The sequence below is a fragment of the Carcharodon carcharias genome, chromosome 31 (genome assembly GCF_017639515.1).
Source record: "Carcharodon carcharias isolate sCarCar2 chromosome 31, sCarCar2.pri, whole genome shotgun sequence".
NCBI lineage: Eukaryota > Metazoa > Chordata > Chondrichthyes > Lamniformes > Lamnidae > Carcharodon > Carcharodon carcharias.
The window spans coordinates 27,778,562-27,800,116 of record NC_054497.1 but is presented as its reverse complement, the minus strand read 5'-3'; the positions used below and the strand labels follow the sequence as shown (position 1 = coordinate 27,800,116).

At 45.4% G+C, this 21,555-nt stretch overlaps 1 protein-coding gene across 7 annotated transcripts in view; it reads left to right on the top strand.

Moving 5' to 3' along the window:
- Positions 1 to 21,555, top strand: part of l3mbtl2 (L3MBTL histone methyl-lysine binding protein 2) — a 181,256-nt gene that overhangs the window by 17,250 nt on the left and 142,451 nt on the right. For all 7 annotated transcript variants that reach the window (XM_041177803.1, XM_041177802.1, XM_041177804.1 and 4 more), the window contains 5 exons: positions 6,517 to 6,640; positions 8,732 to 8,811; positions 11,967 to 12,084; positions 15,451 to 15,585; positions 17,858 to 17,946. In XM_041177803.1, coding sequence (XP_041033737.1) covers positions 6,517 to 6,640; positions 8,732 to 8,811; positions 11,967 to 12,084; positions 15,451 to 15,585; positions 17,858 to 17,946 — 546 coding nt within the window. The remainder of the gene's footprint in view (positions 1 to 6,516; positions 6,641 to 8,731; positions 8,812 to 11,966; positions 12,085 to 15,450; positions 15,586 to 17,857; positions 17,947 to 21,555) is intronic.

Genomic DNA, 21,555 nt, shown 5'->3' with positions numbered 1-21,555 from the left:
CCTGCCTGCTGCAGATACGTCTGTCCATGACAGTATCGGTAGGAGTGACCACTGCACAGTCCTTGTGGAGATGAAGTCCCATCTTCCCATTGAGGATACTCTCCATTGTGTCACGACCACTGTGCTAAACGGGATAGATTTTGTACAGATCTAGCAACTCAAGACTGGGTGTCCATGAGGTGCTGTGGGCCATCAGCAGCAGCAGAATTGTACTCAAACACAATCTGTAACCTCATGGCCTGGCATATCCCCCACTCTACCATTACCATCAAGCCAGGGGATCAACCCTGGTTCAATGAAGGGTACAGGAGGGCTTGTCAGGAGCAGCACCAGACATACCTAAAAATGAGGTGTCAACCCGGTGCAGCTACAATACAGGATTGCTTGCATGCCAAACACTATATGCAGCAAGTGATAAACAGGGCTAAGTGATCCCACAACCAATGGATCAGATCTAAGCTCTGCAGTCCTGCCACATCCAGTTGTGAATGGTGGTGAACAGTTAAACAGCTCACTGGAGGAGGAGGCTCCACAAATATCCCCATCCTCAATGATAGGGGAGCCCAGCACATTAGTGCAAAAAATAAGGCTGAAGCATTTGCTAGTCTTCAGTCAGAAATGCTGAGTAGATCTTGGCCTCCTCTGGATCACAGATGTCAGTCTTCAGCCAGTTTGATTCACTCCACGTGATATCAAGAAACAGCTGAAGGCACTGGATACTGCCAAGGCTATGGGCCCTGACAACATTCTGGCAATAGTACTGAAGACTTGCCATGTCCCTAGCCAAACTGTTCCAGTACAGCTCCAACATTGGCATCTACCCGGCTACGTGGAAAATTGCCTAAGTATATCCTGTACACAAAAAGCAGGATAAATCTAACTCTGCAATTACCGCCCCAAGAGTCTATTCCCAATCATGAGTAAAGTGATGGAAGGGGTCATCAACAGTGCTATCAAGTGGCGCTTGCTTAGCAATAACATGCTCACTGACACCCAGTTTGAGTTCAGTCAGGGCCACTCAGCTCCTGACCTCATTACACTTTGGTTCAAACATGGGCAAAAGAGCTGAACTCCAGAGGTGAAGAGAGAGTGAGTGCCCTTGACATCAAGGCAGCATTTGACCGAGTGTGGCATCAAGGAGCCCTAGCAAAACTAGAGTCAATGGGAATCGGGGAAAACTCTCCACTGGTTGGAGTCATACCCATCACAAAGGAAGATGGTTATGGTGTTGGAGGTCAATCATCTCAGCTCCAGGACATCACTGCAGGAGTTCCTCAGGGTAGTGTCCTCGGCCCAACCATCTTCAGCTGCTTCATCAGTGACCTTCCTTCCATCATGAGGTCAGAAGTGGGGATGTTCACTGATGATTGCACAATGTTCAGCACCTTTCGTGACTCCTCAGATACTGAAGCAGTCCCTGTCTAAATGCAGCAAGACCTGGACAATATCCAGGCTTGGGCTGACAAGTGGCAAGTAACATTCACACCACACAAGGGCCAGGCAATGACCATCTCCAACAAGAGAGAATCCAACTATCACTACTTGACATTCAATGGCATTCCCATAACTCCACTATTAACATATTTGGGGTTACCATTGACCAGAAACTGAACTGGATTAGCCATATAAATACTGTGGCTACAAGAACAGATCAGAGGCTAGGAATCCTATGGTGAATAACTTCCCTCCTGACTCCCCAAAATCTGTCCACCATCTACAAGGCACAAGTCATGAGTGTGATGGAATACTCTCCACTTGCCTGGATGAGTGCAGCTCCAACAACACTCAAGAAGCTTGACAGCATCCAGGACAAAGTAACCTGCTTAATTGGCACCCCTTCCACAAACATTCACTCCCTCCACCACCGACGCACAGTAGCAGCAGTGTGTACCATCTACAAGATGCACTGCAGCAATCACCCAGGCTCCTTTGACAACACCTTTCAAACCCATGATCTCTACCATCTAGAAAGACAAGGGCAGCAGACACATGGGAATACCACCACCTGGAAGTTCCCCTCCAAACCACACACCATCCTGACTTGGAAATATATCGGCCGTTCCTTCACTGCCGCTGGTCAAAATCCTGGAACTCCCTCCCTAACAGCACTGTGGGTGTACCTACACCACAGGGACTGCAGCGGTTCAAGATGGCAGCTCACTACCGCCTTCTTAAGTGCAAATAGGGATGGGCAATAAATGCTGGCCCAGCCAGCGACACCCACATCCTGTGAAAAAATGAAAAAAGAGAAGAAAGACTGAACGGTTTGGGGATTTCTTGTCTCGAGATGTGACGGCCGCAGGGGTGACCAAGTATAGATCTTTAAAATTATCAGGGGCTGTCCTGATGGAGACACCTTTCTCTCTACTCTCCCTGTTGGGAGTCCAATCTAGTGACCATAAATATAAGGTGCTGGTGGTGTGTCAAGTAGTCTGAGCTGCTGTGGCAACCTGCACTTTCCCATGCATGTTGTAGTCTGGAGCTATGGATAGTGATGGTAGAGGCTTCAATGTTCTTTCCATCACATGGCTGACCAGGAATCTCTCCGGCTCTTAGCGCCTGCCATTGGCGTGCGTTGGAGGGATTTGCAGGTTGATACTCAACCTGTTTGGCTGCGTTACGAACTCGCCTTCCTTGACCATCAGGCCCTGGAGTGGGACTCGAACCCGGAGCTCAGAGGTAGGGACACTACCCACTGCGCCACAGACATCCAAATATAAGATAGTCACTGATAAATCTGATTGGAAATTCAGGAGAGACTTCTTTACCCAGAGAGTAGTGCGAATGTGATTTTCATGGTATGTTAATTATATTGTTTAGATACACCAGTGAAGGGCATTGTTGAATTAAGTACCTAAAGCACATATAAAGAGAGACTACTGAGACAAAGGGGTAGTATGTAGGAAGCAGACATATGCAATGCTCCATTCTGTAACTGAACATATTCTAAAGAAAAGTATTAGTGTCTAGTTTGATACTTGACCAACTGGCTTGGGATCAACTTAACATGTGGAACTAACTCGTACTGGGAGTGGTTGAGGCAAATAGCATAGATGCAGTTAAGGGGAAGCTAGATAAATATGAGGGGGATAGGCATAGATCATTCTAATAGAGTGAAATGAAGTCAGGTGGAAAGAGGCTTGTTTGGAGTATGAGCATGAACATGGACCCTTCTGATGAAGGGTCATATGGACTCAAAATGTCAACTGTATCCCTCTCCGCAGATGCTGTCAGATCTGCTGAGTTTTTCCAGGTGTTTTTGTTCTAGGTGAGCAGAGACCAGTTGGGCCAAATAGCCTATTTCTGTGATGTTAATTTTATTTCTTTATTCTTTCATGGGATGGGGGCATCACTGGCAAAGTTAGCATTTGTTGCCCATCCCTAATTGAACTGAACATTTCAGAGAGCAGTTAAGAGTCAGCCACATGGCTGTGGGTCTGGGGCTGCATGTAGGCCAGACCAGATAAGGACGAGAGATTTCCGTCCCTTAAGGGCATTAGTGAACCAGATGGGTCTTTACGATAACTGATTGTTTCATGGTCACCATCACTGAGACAAGCTTTATAGTCCAGGTTTATTAACTAACATTTAAATTCCACCAGCTGCCATGGTGGGATTTGAACCCATGTCCGCAAAGCATTAGCCTGGGGCTCTTGATTTCTAGACCAGTGACATTACCACTATGCCACCATCTCCTCCAAATACATAATTCTATCTTATAGAAGTAGCATCTGTGGTGAGAGAAATAGAGTTAATGTTTCGAGTCGGTATGAATCCTCTTCCAAGCTCTGAAAAAGAGTCATACGGACTTTAAATGTTAACTCTGTTTCTTTCTCCACATTCTGCTGAGTTGTTCCAGCATTTTCTGATTTTATTTCAGATTTCCAGCATCTGCAGTATTTTGCTTTTAGTGTATAACAGTGTTCTATTGTGTAATATCAATGTCTTATTAAATACATTGTTGAGGTTTAATGTCAATATCATTTTTAAACAGGTGATGAATATTTGTGCGCCTATAAATGGGGAGAGCTCAGACATGGGGAGGGGGGTGTTGGTTGGAGTAATGCTGCCTGTGAACTAAGTCAGTAAACTCTCTTGAGCAAAGAAAGCAGCTGTGTCTTAGTTTTAACTTTGCCAATCAGCATGGATCTGGTTAACATGTAACAGTTGTTATGATCCCAGCTTAGGTTCTGTTAACAAAAACAAAAATAAAAATACCTGGAAAAACTCAGCAGGTCTGGCAGCATCTGCGGAGAGGAACACAGTTAACGTTTCGAGTCCGTATGACTCTTCAACAGAACTAAGGAAAAATAGAAAAGAGGTGAAATATAAGCTGGTTTGAGGGGGGGCGGGGGGGTGGTGGGACAGGAAGAGCTGGATAGAGGGCCAGTGATAGGTGGAGATAACCAAAAGATGTCATGGACAAAGAGGTATTGACGGTGGTGATATTAGCTAAGAAATCGCAGGATACAGCGATGTGATGAATAGCCAGCTAGTTACAATGGCAGGATTACTGGAGTCTTACAAAACACAGGAGAGAGAGGTTTCAGGTCTTTCCTCTTTTCAGGCTAGGAGCTGAAAGAAGGCTACTGCAGGCTACTACACCATCCTCACACAAAACTTGGCCACTTGGTCAGGAGCCAATCAAAACATTGTCACTAGGCAGTCCCTTCTTAAACCAAGTCTCCTTTCCAGCACCATTCTGTTCAACCTGGCACATATTCTTCCAGGAGATAGCAACATTGTAGATTTTCTTCCTCCTGTTCCAGTGAACATCTCTTTTAAACGGCTGCCGTGGTAGTTTTTAAAGCCACAGTCCAAGAAAGAAATAAAAATATGTTCTTTACTCTTTTCTTCAGCTTGTATCTCTCCCTGAGACATCTAAAACCTGCAAGCTAAACTTACTATTACTTCAACTTCACAGCAAACACATGAGTTCCCTAAACTCTTCCCCAGCAGGCTTGCAGGATTTCTTATTAAAGAGATTAAGACCTTCTGCCTGCACTCTGTGGTATACACACACTAACTGACCATCTGTGTGTCTCTAGACCCCTATCACTAAGCAACAGCACATTTTTTTCTACGTTTTTTTTAAGCTTCACTAAACTACTAACCCCATGGTAACAAATCTCTTCACTTCAAGAGTTGTAAAACCTCATTAAAAATGCATGTATGCAAACAGGGCCCCAGACTTGCCGGCACCCAGCTCACAAAAACCTCTAAATGAGGTCTCTCCTTTCTTAGCACCCAAATGCAAAATGTAAATTAGACTTAAAGCTATACATTGTTCCGAACACAGTGCATTGTACTGCTTCGAAAGCTGAGCTCTGATTAATTGCCCAGCCCATCTAAGATCTCACAGTTTGCTGGTGTTTCAGCACAGCCTTGGGTCACCTCGTCGCGTACAAACAAATAACAAATGAATACCCCCCGCCCCATCCAGCATACCCCACACTATTGTGATTTTTTTTTGTGTGTGTGTATCATAATATATACACTTCCCACTTTACCCAAACCCCTGGGAGAAACAGAAAACCCAGATTGTGGGATGGGGCTGGAGGGGGCAACAAAACCTGAGAAAATCCTCTCCGATCTATCGAAGAAATCCGAACTTGTCCAGGAGTTCACTCTGGCTCCCCAAGTCTCCAGGTTACTTTGTAAATGGAGATTTTCACTCCCAACCAGAAACAGCTCTAAATCTCGCTTGAAGGAATTCAGCGAGTTGGAGTTGACTACAAGGGGAAGCAGCACACCCCAGCTGCAGATGAAGATTTTCAAGTTTCCAGGTGCCTTTAAATATCTGGGCTCACGTTCCGAAGGAATTGGGTCAGTTCTTTTCTCTCTTATCTGTGTTCGTTTTGATTTGGTGCTCTAAAGAATGAAAAGCTTGTGCTAGATGTCAGACAAGTCTGCACTTATCCTCAACTGATGTCCAGAGTTACAGTTTCAAGCAGGAGAGAATGCATAGCCATCATGTGCGTATGTATGTGTGTATGTTTTTCCTTAACCCTGATTTCCAAAGCAAACATCTGTAAGACTGACCCCTTTCTCCATCCCTTTTTTCATTTATTCTTTCATGGGATGTGGGTATCACTGGCAAGGCCAGTATTTGTTGTCCATCCCTAATTGTCCTTGAACTGAGTGGCTTGCTAGATCTTTTCAGAGGGCAGTTGAGAGTCAACCACGTTGCTGTGGGTCTGGAGTCACATGTGGGCCAGACTGGGTAAGGATGGCAGATTTCCTTCCTTAAAGGGCATTAGTAGGTTTTTACGACAATCGACAATGGTTTCATGGCCACCATTACTGAGTCTAACTTTCAATTCCAGATTTGTTAATTGAATTTTAAATTCCACCAGTTGCTATGCGGGGATTTGAACCCATGTCCCGAGAGTGTTAGCTTGGATCTCTGGATTACTCGTCTTCCCACCATCTCCCCTGAATCCCGCTGACATAGTTCTTATTTTATTGGAAGTTAGGTTTTCATTCAGAGTTTAAATTCTGTTTATTATTTCACAGGGAAAACCACCCACAAAGAAAGCAAAGGTGTTAAACAAAGCTTCATGGGTATCTAAACTGGGGGCATTTCTACAGCATCAGTCCAATGGGAAGATAAAGAATGGTAATCAGAATAGCAATTCTGGTAAGACTTGTTACAGATCTCAGCTGTGTATTAATTGTTTGTTCTCGCGCTCTCGCTCTCTCACTGGAGTTTTCAATCTTTATAACCCTTATCTACCAATGTGAAGGCACGTTTCCATGACTGCTGGCAGCTCCAAGACACTTCGCCAAGTGACCATTCTTCAGCTATGAGTCTCAACACAGTGTCAGGATGTGGTTCAGACTTGGGAGGAAACTCAGCTGAAGATGGTCCCATCCTCGCTGAGCAGATGCCCAAAGGCACTTTCTTGTTGCATCATTAAATACCAATTAGAAATGCAAACCTTGGATGACTTTTCCCCCGCTCCCCAGCCTTCTGAGCCCCGGTGTGTAGTGGCCAGTTGTGATATCCCCGTTGTTAACTAGTCCAGTCAGAGTTACGGTAAGGGCTTTGCATTAGGGACCGGGGAACTTGGCCAATGGTCGAACCCGAGACCCCGAGACACTGGCAGTGTTGAGTTATTGGGGAGTCCTGACTTCATCTTTCTTCCTCTATTCCGAGAATATCAAAGTCACGAGTGACATCCGATGTGACTGTGATTAAGTAAACTTTCTTTTCTCACCTTTCTCGACCTGTCTGAAGCCTTTGACCTGGTTGACCACACAGACCTCCTCCAACACCTCTCCAATGTCATCCAGCCAGGTGCAACTGCTCTCACCTATTTCCATTCTTAACTATCACCAAAGAATCACTTTCAATGGTTTCTTTTCCTGCACCATTACCTCTGGTGTCCCCCAAGGATCCATTCTTGGCCCATCCCATTTCTCATCTACATGTTGCCCCTTGGTGACATCATCTGAAAGCACTGCGTTAGTTTTCACACGTATGCAACGACCCCCAGCTCTACCTCACCACCACCTCCCTCGACTCCCCCGCTGTTGCTAATGTATCAGACTGCTTATTTGACATCCAGTACTGGATGAGCAGAAATTTCCTCCAGTTAAATACAGGGAAAACTGAAGCCATCGTTCTCGCTCTCCAACACAAACTTCATTCTCTAGCTACCGACTCCATCCCTCTCCTTAGCAACAGTCTGAGATTAAGCCAGTCTATTCACAATCTTGGTGTGACTTTGACCTCGAGATGAGCTTTCGACCTCGAGATGAGCTTCCAACCTCATATTCAGGCCATCTCTAAGACGGCCTATTCCCACCTCAGTAACATCACCCGACTCCGCCCTGGGTCAGCTCATCCGCTGCTGAAACCCTCACTCCTGCCTTCGTGACCTCTAGATTTGACTTGGCTGCTCTCCAACATTCTATCCTCTTCCATCCCATGCTCTGCTCTCTGTTAACTTGCAGCAAGTCCTGTTCCCCTACCGTCTCTGTGACCGCCGACTTTGCCTCCTGGTCTTGATTTTAAAATTCTCACCCTTGTTTTTAAACCCCTCCATGGCCTCACCCCTCCCTATCTCAGTAATCTCCCCCCAGCCCCACAACCCTCTGCGATATCTGTGCTCCTCTAGTTCTGGCCTCTTGAGCATCCCCAGTTACAATCGTTCCACCATTGGCAGCCTTGCCTTCAGCTGCCTGGGCCCCAAGGGAGGAATTCCCTCCCTAAACCTCTCTGCCTCTCTGCCTCACTTTCCTCCTTTAAGACACTCCTTAAAACCTGCCTCTCTGATCAAGCTTTTCGTCACCTGACCTAATAGCTCCTTATGTGGCTCGGTGTCAGACTTTGTTTTATAATGCTTATAATTTTATAATGCAACGAAGCGCATTGGGACGTTTTATTACGTCAAGAAGTGTTATATAAATGTAAGATGTTGTTGTTAGAGCAATCCCCCCCCCCCCCCAAAAAGTTGAAGTGGCCACCAGGGGGTGCACAAGCGCACACGGGCGACATGTTCCCTGGAACTTGGCCAATCTCTGTTTGTCTTCACAAGACAGAGTCAGTGGCACTAACAGGGCCAACAGGACAGCAGCCTGTGTGCCAGGCTTTCCTTGCTCACTGCCATGTGCCATGTGGAGCTTGAATCTGCTTTGGACTGGGCGCAAAATTGTACCTTTTGTAAGTCCCAATGATGTTTTTCTCTTCACCCCCCCACCCCCACCCCCACAATTTTCCTTTAAGCTTTCAGCCAAGGGTTCGAATGGGGCAAGTATATCGAGGAACAGAAATGCAAAGCCGCTCCTGTCAGCTGCTTCAAACACGTGAGTAATACGAGATGTGACTTGTGTTAATGTTGTGCTTCTCTCCAGCCGCCCTCGCTCACTCCCCGCCCCCCCCGGTCCCTATTCCCGGTGAAGAGACCAGATCGGTCACTGTCCAGCCCTCTCGGGCTTGGGTTCACGTTGCATTGAAATGGTATTCTGGGGTGAAGATAAGCTAGTTGGGGGGGTGTGCAGCGGGAGAGAGAAGGGGTGGTGGTGGTGGTTTCTCGCTACTCATTCTCTGCCAGGGAAATTCCCCCCAGAGATATCAGTTATAAACTCTGGGTTTGCATTTTGTGACTCCTGTAAGTCAATAGCTGGCCTTACCATACTCTCTGTAGCGGGACTTCTCAAACTGGGGGGAGGGGGGAGGGGAGGGGAGGTTGGGGGGAGGGGTGGTGGTGACGAAATTCTGGGGCTGTGAGCTCTGAGGCAGCAGCGGAGCTGCGCCTGAATGTTAATGGCTGCGAGGCCCCTTTAAATCCGCGCTTTCTATTTCTAAGCGGCTGGCGTGGCCTGGACGACCGATGGTTTGAGGCCGATTCCCCGCTCCAGAAAGCCCACTGAGGAGGTAATTAATTGCGCTTAAAAAAAAAAAATCTCTGAAGGTTAAACACTTAGCCCCCTCACAGCCACCCCCCCTCCACCACCACCACCACCACCACCACCACCACCGCCCCCCCCCGACCCCGCCAAGGGGTCACGGCAATATTCAGGCTTCAAAATGGGGGTCAGTGTGAAAGCGTTGGAGAAGCGCAGTCCCCTATGGGCTGTGTGTTCAGTGGCTGAATCCGGATGTGTAATCACCTGCCTGTGGGAGGGAATAGTTCTCCTTATTATTGCTAAGACCTTCCTGTCACTAAGGGTATAATTTTTTTTTAAAAAAATGATCACTGCACGTTGTGCTCCAGTGGTCTCGAGCAATTGACTTCACTGATGCTAATCTGTTATCTGACTAGATAACTCGTTTTACCTGTAATCTGTTTTCAAAAAAAAAAATGGGGCACCTGAGGAAAAAAATCCTATAGTTTGTATTGGTCCGTGGTGTAGAAAAAGAATTGTATTTAAAGCCACATTTCCCTCTGCACCTCCAGATGTAAAACAAGGTTTGAAAACCACTTCGCTGGAGGTGGGGAGGGGCCCTCGCTGTTCTTGCGGCTGACAATGTGGTTTCTTCAGTACTGGAGAAACCAAACACCGATTGTCTGATGGTTCTGCTGAGCTCCTCGGTTAAGTCCCTGACGCTGTGTTTCTGGTTGTTTGCTGTTTTGGTTCATCGCCCAGATCTCACTCTGGCCTCTCTTCCTTAGGCCTCCTACACTGTTCCAGTGAAGCCCAGGGCAAGCTCGAGGAACAGCCCCTCCCTCACCTTTCAGTTAGGCACTTTGCACCCTTCTGATCTAAACAAATGAGCTCAGCCACTTCAGATCATAATCACTGCTCCTAGCTTCTCAGACAGCCAGTGGGGGTAATTGTTCTGCTGTTGCCCTGTACGCTTCCTTTAGGACCCATTTTTTTGTTGTTTCTACACTGTCATTAAGTGACAACCTCTCTGTCTCTTAATCCCTCGGCTTTCCACCCTATCGCAGACGTTCCCTTTTGTTCCTTCCACCACCCCCACCTTTCCCTGCCCTTTGTTCTGACTTAAAATCTGCAACATCGCTAAGATTTTCCACTTCTGATTAAAAAGTCATCAACCTGTAGTGTTAATTCTGTTTCCCTCACTGCAGGTGCTGCCTGCTCCCTGTGCTCCCCCCACTCCCGAGTATTTCCAGTATTTCTTCTTTTTCCAACATAAATACCTCACTGGCTGTAAAGCACATGTGATGCCCTGAAGGACTAAATCAATATAAAATTTTTCTTTTTCTTTATATGTCCTGATGTCCCCCAGGATGTCTCGGACTGACTGTATTGTAGCCAGATTTGCTGGCGATAGGGAGATAGTTAGGAAATCAAGCTGTGAGGAGGATACAAAGAGTCTGCAAAAGTTTATAGATAGGGTAAGTGAGTGGGCAGATGGAATAAATGCAAGGTTGGCTCTTTGGCAGGAAGAATAGATAAGCAGATTATTATTTAAGTGGAGAGAGATTGCAAAATGCTGCAGCACAGAGGGATCTGGGTGTGAATCACAAAAAAGTTAGCATGCAGGTACAACAAGCAGTTAGGAAGGCAAACAGAATGTTGGCCCATGTTGTGAGGAGGATGGTGTATGAAAGGAGGAAAGTCTTGCTGCAACTGGACAGGATAGGATGTTGGTGAGACCACACCTGGTGCACTGAGCACAGTTTTGGTCTCCTTACTTAAGGAGAGACATACTTGCATTGGACGCAGTTCAGGGAAGGTTCACTCTGCTGATTCCTGGGATAAGGGTTTGTCTTATGAGGAAAGGTTGAGCAAGTTGGGGCTATATTCATCGGAGTTTAGAAGAATGAGAGGTGATCCTATTGAAACGTATAAGATTCTGAGGGGGTTTGACAGGATGGACGCTGAAAGGGTGTTTCCCCTCGTGGGGGAATCTCGTGGCTGAGCACTGCAACTCCTCCTCATTGAGGGGCACAGCTTAAAAACAAGCTGTCTCCCATTTAAGACAGATAAGGAGAAATTTCTTCTCTGAGAATTCTCTTCCCCAGAAAGCAGTGGAGGCAGGGACACAAGATATTCAAGGCTGAATTAGACAGATTTGTGGTCAATGAGAGAATTGAGGGTTAAGGGGAACCGGCAGGAAAATGGAGTTAAGGCCAATTGGATCAGCCATCTTTCAATTCCAGATTTATTAATTAATTGAATTTAAATTGCACTTTAGTGGGATTTGAACTGGTGAACAGAGATCAGTCTGGGTTCTGATGAAGAGTCATACGGACTTGAAATGTTAACTCTGTGTTCCTCTACACAGATGCTATCAGACCTGCTGAGCTTTTCCAGCTATTTTTGTTTTTATTACATTAGTCTGGGCCTCTGGATTACTGGTCCAGTGGCATTACCACTACACCACCATCTCTCCCTGGCATTATTCATGGATTTTTGTCCATACTCTTGCCCTCCCTCCACTTGCCTCTTTCTCTGTAACACTCGTACCCTCTATTTCATTTCCCTACACCACCTTAAAATTGGTTAGAGACGGAGACCAATGTAAAACCTGGTGTTTTCCCCTGCAGGTTCCACTGTTTGACCAGTGGGAAGATGTTCTGGAAGGGATGAAGGTGGAAATATTGAACCTTGACTGTAATCTGCCAATCAAAGTCTACTGGATGGCGTATGTCATCAGATTAGCAGGTTAGTCACACAGGCTTCATCTCGGAGTGGCTAATGGTAGCACCAAGGGCTGTACTGGATTCTGTGTCCCAGAGCAATGGTGTGTAGATCCCTGACCATCATGCAGATTTGCACTGACCTAACCACGTTGGATCCGATTCTTGGCTTCGTCATTAGGTTGAGCACCTCCTCCTCCTCAGCAGGCCCAGCTGCTCAGATGGTTATTTCTGAGCCCCAGCAGGGACCTCCAGCTGAGTGCTTTCTGTCTGTTGTGCTGTGGGGGAGGAAGGACAGGGCTTTGATTTAAGGTTGTTTCCAAAGTTTGGCAGGAGCCCTGTAGGGGGTGAGGACGTTCACAGTAAGTGAGGGGAAAACGAGAAGGACAGAGACCCCATCGCATGAAAAGAGGAAGAAAGTAATTTTAACCTTTTAAAAAATATATAAGTATTAATTTATTAATTGGTAATTTAAAACAGATGCAGGATAAGTCATACGAACATATGGAATAGGAGCAGGAGTAGGCCACTCGGCCCCTCGAGCCTGCTTTGCCATTCAGTAAGATGATAGCTGATCTGATTTTAACCTCAACTCCACATTCCTTTTAACCCCGATAATCTTTCACCCCCTTGCTTATCGAGAATCTATCTGGCTCTGTCTTTAAGATATTCAAAGACTCTGCTTCCACCGCCCTCTGGGGATGAGTTTCAAAGACTCACAACCCTCTGAGAGAGAAAATCTTTCCTCGTCTCTGCCCTAAATGGGTAACCCCTTATTTTGAAACAGTGACCCCTCGTTCTAGATTCTCCCACAAGAGGAAACATCCTCTCCACATCCACCCTGTCAAGACCCCTCAGGATCTTGTATGTTTCAACCAAGTTGCCTCTTTCTCTTCTAAACTCCAATGGATACAAGTCTAGCCTGTCCAGCCATTCCTCATAAGACAACCCGCCCATTCCAGGTATTAATTTGGTAAGCCTCCCCTGAACTGCTTCTAATGCAGTTGCAACTTTCTTTAAATAAAGAGACCAATACTGTACACATTACTCCAGATGTGTTCTCACCAGTGTCCTGTACAACTGAAGCATAATCTCCCAAAGTGTCATTATGGGCTGTCCCCTCATGCCTAAAGTATCATTCTGTTGAAGGGTCATACAAAATGTTAACTGTGTTCCTCTCTGCAGATGCTGTCAGACCTGCTGAGTTTTTCCAGGTATTTTTATTTTTGTTTTTGTTTTTATCATTTGTAGTGACCAAGTTCATGCTCCTCCTGCACACACATCTCTACTGGCAGGAGGTTGTAATTGCAGTGTAATATGTTTACATAGGCAGTTTCCATTAGACTGTGTTATTTGTGCTGCAGCACTAAGGGGAGTCCTTCCTGCACACGTGCAGATGCAGCGTTGGAGTCAGGCTGTTTAAAGCGAGGGATGCTTTTAAGTGCAGCTCTGCTTTCTGTTGCTCAATTCTGCATTTTTTTTTTGTTTTTGCAAGCTGGTCTCCTACAACTGTCTCCTTCACAACAAAATCAGTTAATGAAAAACAACTGCAACTGCTCAGAGAGCAACCATTTTAATAATCAGGTTCCTGTAGTGGTAAGAATAGCTCCTTTATCTCCGGAGCAGTTTGGGCGAGAGCCAGGTCTTAGAAACCCTAACCATATGCTCTTAACGGTGGAGTTTCACCATTGGTAAAAATCAAATAAAAAAGCATTTTGTACAAAATATTTAAAAGTCCTCACCCAATGTGGGGCAGCCGTGAACCTGGGATTAAGAGTCGCACTGTCCACCAACTGAGCTAGCTGTGTAGTCAGTCCCTGCACAAAGCCTTTCCACTTGGTCCACTTGTTTCAATAAATCGAAAGAAAAATATTGTTTCGTGATTATAGTTGCAGTGGTAAACTGGCCTTTTGGCAGTGATAGACACAGCTGAGAGCAAAACAGCAGCGCATGACAACCTGTGCATGTGGTGGCCACAGTACATATGCAACTGTCCCTGATGCCTTTCTGATCTGTTGCAGGACTTGGAGTTTCCATTTTCAGTGTGGGTTTGTAATGCAAAAAGAAGCGTAAAATGGAAATGCGTACAAATACGGACAGGCTGAATTTAGTGCATGAATCGCATAGTTGCCTTTTGCAGGTACAGCAAGTAATTAGAAAAACAATAGGATGTTATCGTTTATTGTGAGGAGAATTGAATACAAAAGTAGGGAGGTTATACAGGGCACTGGTGAGACCATATCTGGAGTATTGTGTACAGTACTGGTCTCCTTATTTAAGGAAAGATGTAGATGCATTAGGAGCAGTTCAGAGAAGGTTTACTAGACTAATACCTGGAATCAGAGGGTTGTCTTATGAGGAAAGATTGGACAGGTTGGGTTTCTATCCAGTGGAGTTTAGAAAAGTAAAAGGCAGCTTGATTGAAACCTGTCAGATCCTGAGGGGCCTTGACAAGGTAGATGTGGAAAGGATGTTTCCTCTTGTGGGAGAATCTAGAACTAAGGGGTCACTGTTTAAAAAATAAGCGGTCACTCATTTAAGACGGAGATGAGGAGAAATTTTTTCTCTGAGGGTCGTGAACCTTTGGAACTCTCTTCCTCAAAAGGCGGTGGAAGCAGAGTCTTTGAATATTTTTAAGGCAGAGCTAGATAGATTCTAGATTAACAAGGGAGTGAAAGGTTATCGGGCGTAGGCTAGACGTGATAATCAGATCAGCCATGTTCTTATTGAATGGCGGAGCAGGCTTGAGGGGCCGAGTGGCCTACTCCTGCTCCTTGTTTGTATGTTTGTAATTTTAAAGTGGGGAGTGAATTACATCTGTGTCAAAGTTATCTGCACCTTAACTCTGCTTCATCTGAAAACTTATTCCACTGTATGCAACACGCAGGATATCAACTAATAATTTGTTTTTCTTTAGTCTCTCATGGGGTGGGCATCACTGGCAAGGCCAGCATTTGTTGCTCATCTTTAATTGCCCTTGAACTGAGTGGCTTGCACAGGCCACTTTCAAGGACAGTTAAGAGTCACCTACAACTGCTGTGGACCTGGAGCTGTGTGTAGGCCAGACCAGGTAAGGATGGCAAATTTCCAAACCTAAAGGGATTGATGGTAGTTTCATGACCAACATTACTGAAACTAGCTTTCAATTTCAGATTTTATTAATTGAATTTAAATTCCACCAGTTGCCATGGTGGGATGTGAACCTGTGTCCCAAGAGCATTAGTCTGGGACTCTGGATTACTAGTCTATTAGCATTACCACTACACCACCAGATCCACACTGCCCCCCGCCTTTCCTGCCACTATCAATGCATTTTGCTCTAAGAGTCTCATGATCTGATTGCAGGCACTTGATTTTTTATTAAAAGTTTTTTTGCTTATCTCTTCTGTAGGTTACAAGGCATTGCTGAGATATGAAGGATTTGAAAATAACTCGCGACAGGACTTTTGGTATAACCTGGGAACTGCAGATATCCATCCAATTGGCTGGTGCGCAACATTTGGCAAACCTCTCGTTCCTCCTCAGAGTAAGTTCTTGGAACACCAACTGCAAGTTTTTGTTAGTGCAGCGTAATGTCACAACTCAACAACAACGTGCATTTCTATAACGCCTTCCAAATAGTAAAACGTCCCAAGGCGTGCTCAAACACTGAGGCAGAGAAGGAGATATTGGGGCAGCTGATAAGTAACTTGGTCAAAGAGCCAAGTCTTAAGGAGCACCTGAAAGGAAGAGAGAGCAGTAATGTGCTGGAAGGTTTAGAGAGGGAATTCTAGTGATGACTTGGTAGCTGAAGATATGATTGCAAGTGGTGAAATGGTTGATTTAGAGGAGTGAAGATTTCTCGTGTTGAAGGAAATGGAGAAGATGACAGAGAATACCGAGGGTTGAGGCTGTGGTGGGATTTTGAAATCAAGGCTAGTTTAAAATTGAGGGGTTACTTAACCAGGAGCCAATGTAGATCAGCGAACACGGGTGGTGGGTGAATAGGACAATGTGAGTAGGGACATATGTAGCAGAGTTTTGGATGACCTCAGATTTACAGCAGGTAGAATTTGGTGTTAATGGTACGTTAAATATATCGTTATACGCAAGCGGAGGGCATTGTTTAATTAAGCACTTAAAGCATTTATAAAGAGACACTGCTGGGACACTGAGTAAGTGGGTAGGAAGCAGACATATTGTAATGCAACTATCAAGAAAAGGATTTGTGTCTAGTTTAATAGTTCACTATCTGGCTGGGGAGCCAGATTTATCATTTGGAAGATCAGTCAGGTAAACTTTGGAATGGTCAAGTATTGAGATAGCAAAGGCATGAATGAGGGTTTCAGCAGCCAATGAGCTGAGGCAGGGTGGTGTGGGGCAATGTTATGGAGATGAAAATAGGTGATCTTGGTGATGGCGTGGATATGTGATTGGAAGCTCACCTCTGGGTCAAATCTGATAACAGTACTGGATGTCGGATAAGCAGTTGGCCAAATTGGAGACAATCGAGGGTTTGAGAGAGGTGGTGATGAGGTCCTTGTACATGAATCACAGAAAGTAAATGCGCAGTAACAGCAAGCAACTAGGAAGGCAAATGTTAATCATTATCGCTAGTGGGTTGGCACTTAAAGAAATGGAGTCATGCTGCAATTATAAGGGACTTTGCTGAGAGACACCTGTAGAATTGTGCGCAGTTTTGGTCTACATACCCAAGGAAGGATATACTGGCCTTGGAGGCCACACATTGAAGGTTCACTAGATTGATTCCTGGTATGTCTCATGAAGAGAGGTTGAATAGAATGGCCCCGTATACTCTGATGTTTACAGTCAGAACTGGAGGAATAGACTTAGGATAAAGGGGTGGCCAATTAGGACATGAGATTTCTTCACTCAAGAGGGTTGTGAAATTTTGGAATCTAACTGAAAGGGTTGTGATGGTCTTTTGATGAATGTATTCAAGGCCGAGAATGATAGATTTTTGGATACCAAGAGAATCAAGGGATATGGGAACAGGATGGGAAGTGGAGTTGTGGTAAAAGATCAGCCACGGTCTTATTAAATGGAGAAGCAGGCTTGAGGGGTTGGAGGTCTTGAGACACAGTGGGTAGCATCCCTACCTCTGGGCCAGAAGCTTTGGGTTCAAGTCCCACTTCAGGACTTGATGTGTGTTCATAAATTGGCCACACAGGCTGGTTATCGGCCTGTAAATCCTCCCATTACGCCTGATGGCAGGTGGTAAGAGCGGGAGAGTTCCCTGGTCAGCCACACTGCAGAAGGCAACAGCAAACCACTGCAGCACTTTGCCAAGTATAATCATGAACCAATCCAATGGAGGTCCATGGTCATCAACGTCCACTTAGGACATGGTACCTGGAAGAGGAGGCTCCTACTCTTGCTGCTATTTCTTGTATTCTTAAACAGCCCTGTTAGAGTCTGCAAATTTGACCAATTTTAATTGGACTCTTTGTATTGTTTTATTGCAGATTGTTGGAATAATGAGTCAAATTAATTTTAGCAGCCTGTTAGGTTGTTTTTGCTGTATGTGTAAGTGGAAGATTTCCTTATTCTGGAGAAGTCCCTACACTTCATTCTCTGAACTGCATTAAAATCGTGGTGCAGATGTGGCTGGTCATTCTCCTCACAGCCAGTGCTGCAAACTTCTGATCTGGCTGTGGCAAATTTACTTAGCATTTTGTTCAATCTGCCAGTCTCCGTCATGGACAAGCTAACATTGAGTGGAGACAGACTGCATAATATTGTGTTCAGGGCTTGGTGTCAAGGCATTCCATTGTTAACTTGTGATGCTCTCTGTGCAGCTGTTCGGAACAAGACCCCTGACTGGAGAGCCTATCTGTTAAAGAAACTAATTGGATCTAAGACCCTACCAGTTGATTTCCATTATAAGGTATGGGAGCCACTCTCGCTCGGGGGGAGGGTACTACTTTACAGCTTTATGGAGTTAGTCAGATGACATCCAGATGAAAATGTCTGAGCTCTACATTCTTTAAAATGTATATAAAAACAAAAAACTGCCGATGCTGGAAATCCAAAACAAAAACAGAAATACCTGGAAAAACTCAGCAGGTCTGGCAGCATCGGTGGAGAAGAACAAAGTTGACGTTTCGAGTCCTCATGACCCTTCAACAGAACTAAGTAGAAATAGGAAAGGGCTGAAATATAAGCTGGTTTACGGGGGAGGGGGGGAGGGGGAAGAAGTGGGGGGGGTGTTGTTAGGACAAGCAGGCAGTGATAGGAGCAGATAACCAAAAGATGTCACAGACAAAAGAACATGTCCGTCCTTGGCTTGCTGCATTGTTCCAGTGAAGCTCAACGCAAACTGGAGGAACAGCACCTCATCTTCCGACTAGGCACTTTACAGCCTTCCGGACTGAATATTGAGTTCAACAACTTTAGATCTTGAACTCCCTCCTCCATCCCCACCCCCTTTCCGTTTCTTCCCCCTCCCTTTTGTTTTTTCCAATAATTTATGTAGATTTTTCTTTTCCAACCTATTTCCATTATTTTTAAATGTATTCTACCCATGGTTTATTTCACCCTACCTCCACGAGAGCTACCTTGCTTGTCCTGCTCTCCAATCTTAATTAGCACATTCTTTTAGATAATATCACCACCTTCAACATCTCTTTGTTCTTTTGTCTGTGACATCTTTTGGTTATCTGCTTCTATCACTGTCTGCTTGTCCCAATAACACCGCCCCCCTTCTCCCCCCGTAAACCAGCTTATATTTCACCCCTTTTCTGTTTCTACTTAGCTCCGTTGAAGGGTCATGAGGACTCAAAACGTCAACTTTGTTCTTCTCCGCCGATGCTGCCAGATCTGCTGAGTTTTTCCAGGTATTTCTGTTTTTGTTCTTTAAAATTTATTCTTTTATGGGATGTGGGCATTGCTGGCAAGGCCAGCGTTTGCTGAATTACCCTTGAACTGCTCGGCCATTTCAGGGGGCAGTTAAAAGCCAACCACATTTGCTGTTGGCCTGGAGTCAAATGTCGGCCAGACCAGGTAAGGATGGCAGATTTCCTTCCCTAAAGGACATTAGTGAACCAGATGATAGTTTCATGGTCACCATTAGCGAGACTGGCTTTACATTGCAGATTTTATGTGCATTGAATTTAAATTTCACGGCTTCTGTGGTGGGATTTGAACCCATGTCCCCTGAGCATTAGCCTGGGCCTCTGGATTGCTAGTCCAGCGACACCACCACTACACCATCATCTCTCATGTCCTTTGCACGTTGGCACAGTGCTGTGGCCGAGACTTATTTCAATCAGGAATATCCCAACCTTGATACCCTTGCCTATGCTGAGGTTGTTGATTGTGTTTGAGATGATCTCCTAAAATACATAGATCCTCCCCTTGCATAAGGAGGCTGGCTTACCAGCATGGTGTCTTATGTCCCTTCTTTTAACTATTTGATAACAGGCTGGAAATATTGTTACTCCCGGGGTTGTGTTGGTGGGGGATTTCTGATCTCAGCACCATTACTGATGAAGGACCCAGCTTCTGCTGGGAGGGCGAGTCTACTCATTCATCCAAAGCTGTTGGAAATTGTTGCGGAAAGAATGATAGAAAAGTTACAGCACAGAAAGAGGCCATTCAGCCCATCGTGACTGAAAAAGAAAAGATTTTAAAAACTATCTGCCCATTTTAACCCCACCTTCCAGCACCTGGTCCGTAGCCTTGCAGGTTACAGCACTTTAGGTGCAGATCCAGGTACCTTTTAAATGAGTTGAAGGTTTCTGCATCTAACACCAAACCAGGCAGTGAATTCCAGGCACCCTCCAGCTTCTGGGTGAAGAAGTTTTTCCTCATGTCCCCTCTAATCCTTCTACCAATCACCTTCAATCTGTGCCCCCTGCTAATTGACCTCTCCACTAGGGGAAACAGAGCATCTCTGTCTACTCTATCTAGGCTGCTCATGATCTTCTACACCTCAATCAGGTCACCCCTCAGCCTTCTCGGTTCCAAGGGAAAAGGTCGTTGTAGGATTAAAAAAAAGAATCCGGCCCAATTTTGATGTGGGTGAAGTGGTTGTGGGGCAGGAAAGAACTGAAAGGGGGCGAAAGAATATTGGATAAGAACGAGGGCCAAGAGGAAATGTTGAGGCATTAGATATGTAGGAGGCTCAGAGTTATTCATACAGCTGGAAGAGAACCATCTTTGGTTGCTTGGCAGGAGCACATTCCAGCCCCAAAAACTGAATTATTTTAAAATGTGGATTTTTAAAAAAATTAGTGTGTGCAGACCAGGAAGATGACAAACTTTGATCATTGTCCTGTGCTGGTTTGGATGATATCAGCAACGTTTAGAGTGCTAGAATTATCCTTAATGTCCTGTGTCCTTTCTTTATTCATTCACAGGATGTGTGCGTCGCTGGCTGGGCCAGCATTTATTGTCCAGCTCTAGTTGCCCTTGAGAAGGTGGCGGTGAGCTGCCTTCTTGAACCGCTGCAATCCATGTGGCGTGGGTACACCTAAAGTGCTGTTAGGAAGGGAGTTCCAGGATTTTGACCCAGTGATAGTGAAGGAATGGCGATATATTTCCAAGTCAGGGTGGTGAGTGACTTGGAGGGGAACTTGCAGGTGGTGGTGTTCCCATGAGTCTGCTGCCCTTGTCCTTCTAGGTGGTAGAAGTCATGCGTTTGGAAGGTGCTGTCAAAGGAGCTTTGGTGAGTTACTTCAGTGTATCTTGTAGATGTGCACACTGCTGCCACTGTGTGTTGGTGGTGAATGTTGAATTTGGTGGATGGAGTTCCAGTCAAGCAGGTTGCTTTGTCCTGGACGGTGTTCAGCTTCTTGAGTGTTGTTGGAGCTGCACTCATCCAGGCAAGTGGGGAGTATTCCATCACACTCCTGACTTGTGCCTTGTAGATGGTGGACAGGCTTTGGGGAGTCGGAGGTGAGTTACTCTGCGCAGATTTCCCAGCCTCTGACCTGCTCTTGTGGCCACAGTATTTATATGGATGGTCCAGTTCAATTTCTGATCAGTGGTAACTCCCAGGATGTTGATAGTGGGGGATTCAGTGATGGTAGTGCTATTGAATGTTACTTACCACTTATCAGTGTAAAGGAAACATAATTTCCCCTCAATATCACTGTGGGATACTTTAAAGTAGACGTGTGTGTGTGTGTGTGTGTGTGTGTGTGTGTGTGTGTGTGTGTGTGTGTGTGTGTGTGTGTGTGTGTGTGTGTGTGTGTGTGTGTGTGTGTGTGTGTGTGTGTGTGTGTGTGTGTGTGTGTGTGTGTGTGTGTGTGTGTGTGTGTGTGTGTGTGTGTGTGTGTGTGTGTGTGTGTGTGTGTGTGTGTGTGTGTGTGTGTGTGTGTGTGTGTGTGTGTGTGTGTGTGTGTGTGTGTGTGTGTGTGTGTGTGTGTGTTTTAATTAAACTACAGACAGTCAGGTTGCAAGGTTTGAATCATCAAAAGGGGTCAGGTATAAACAGGTATTTGAAGTGGAGATGGTGAGCTAAGATGAAGCCTCAGCAGATACAGTGTGAATG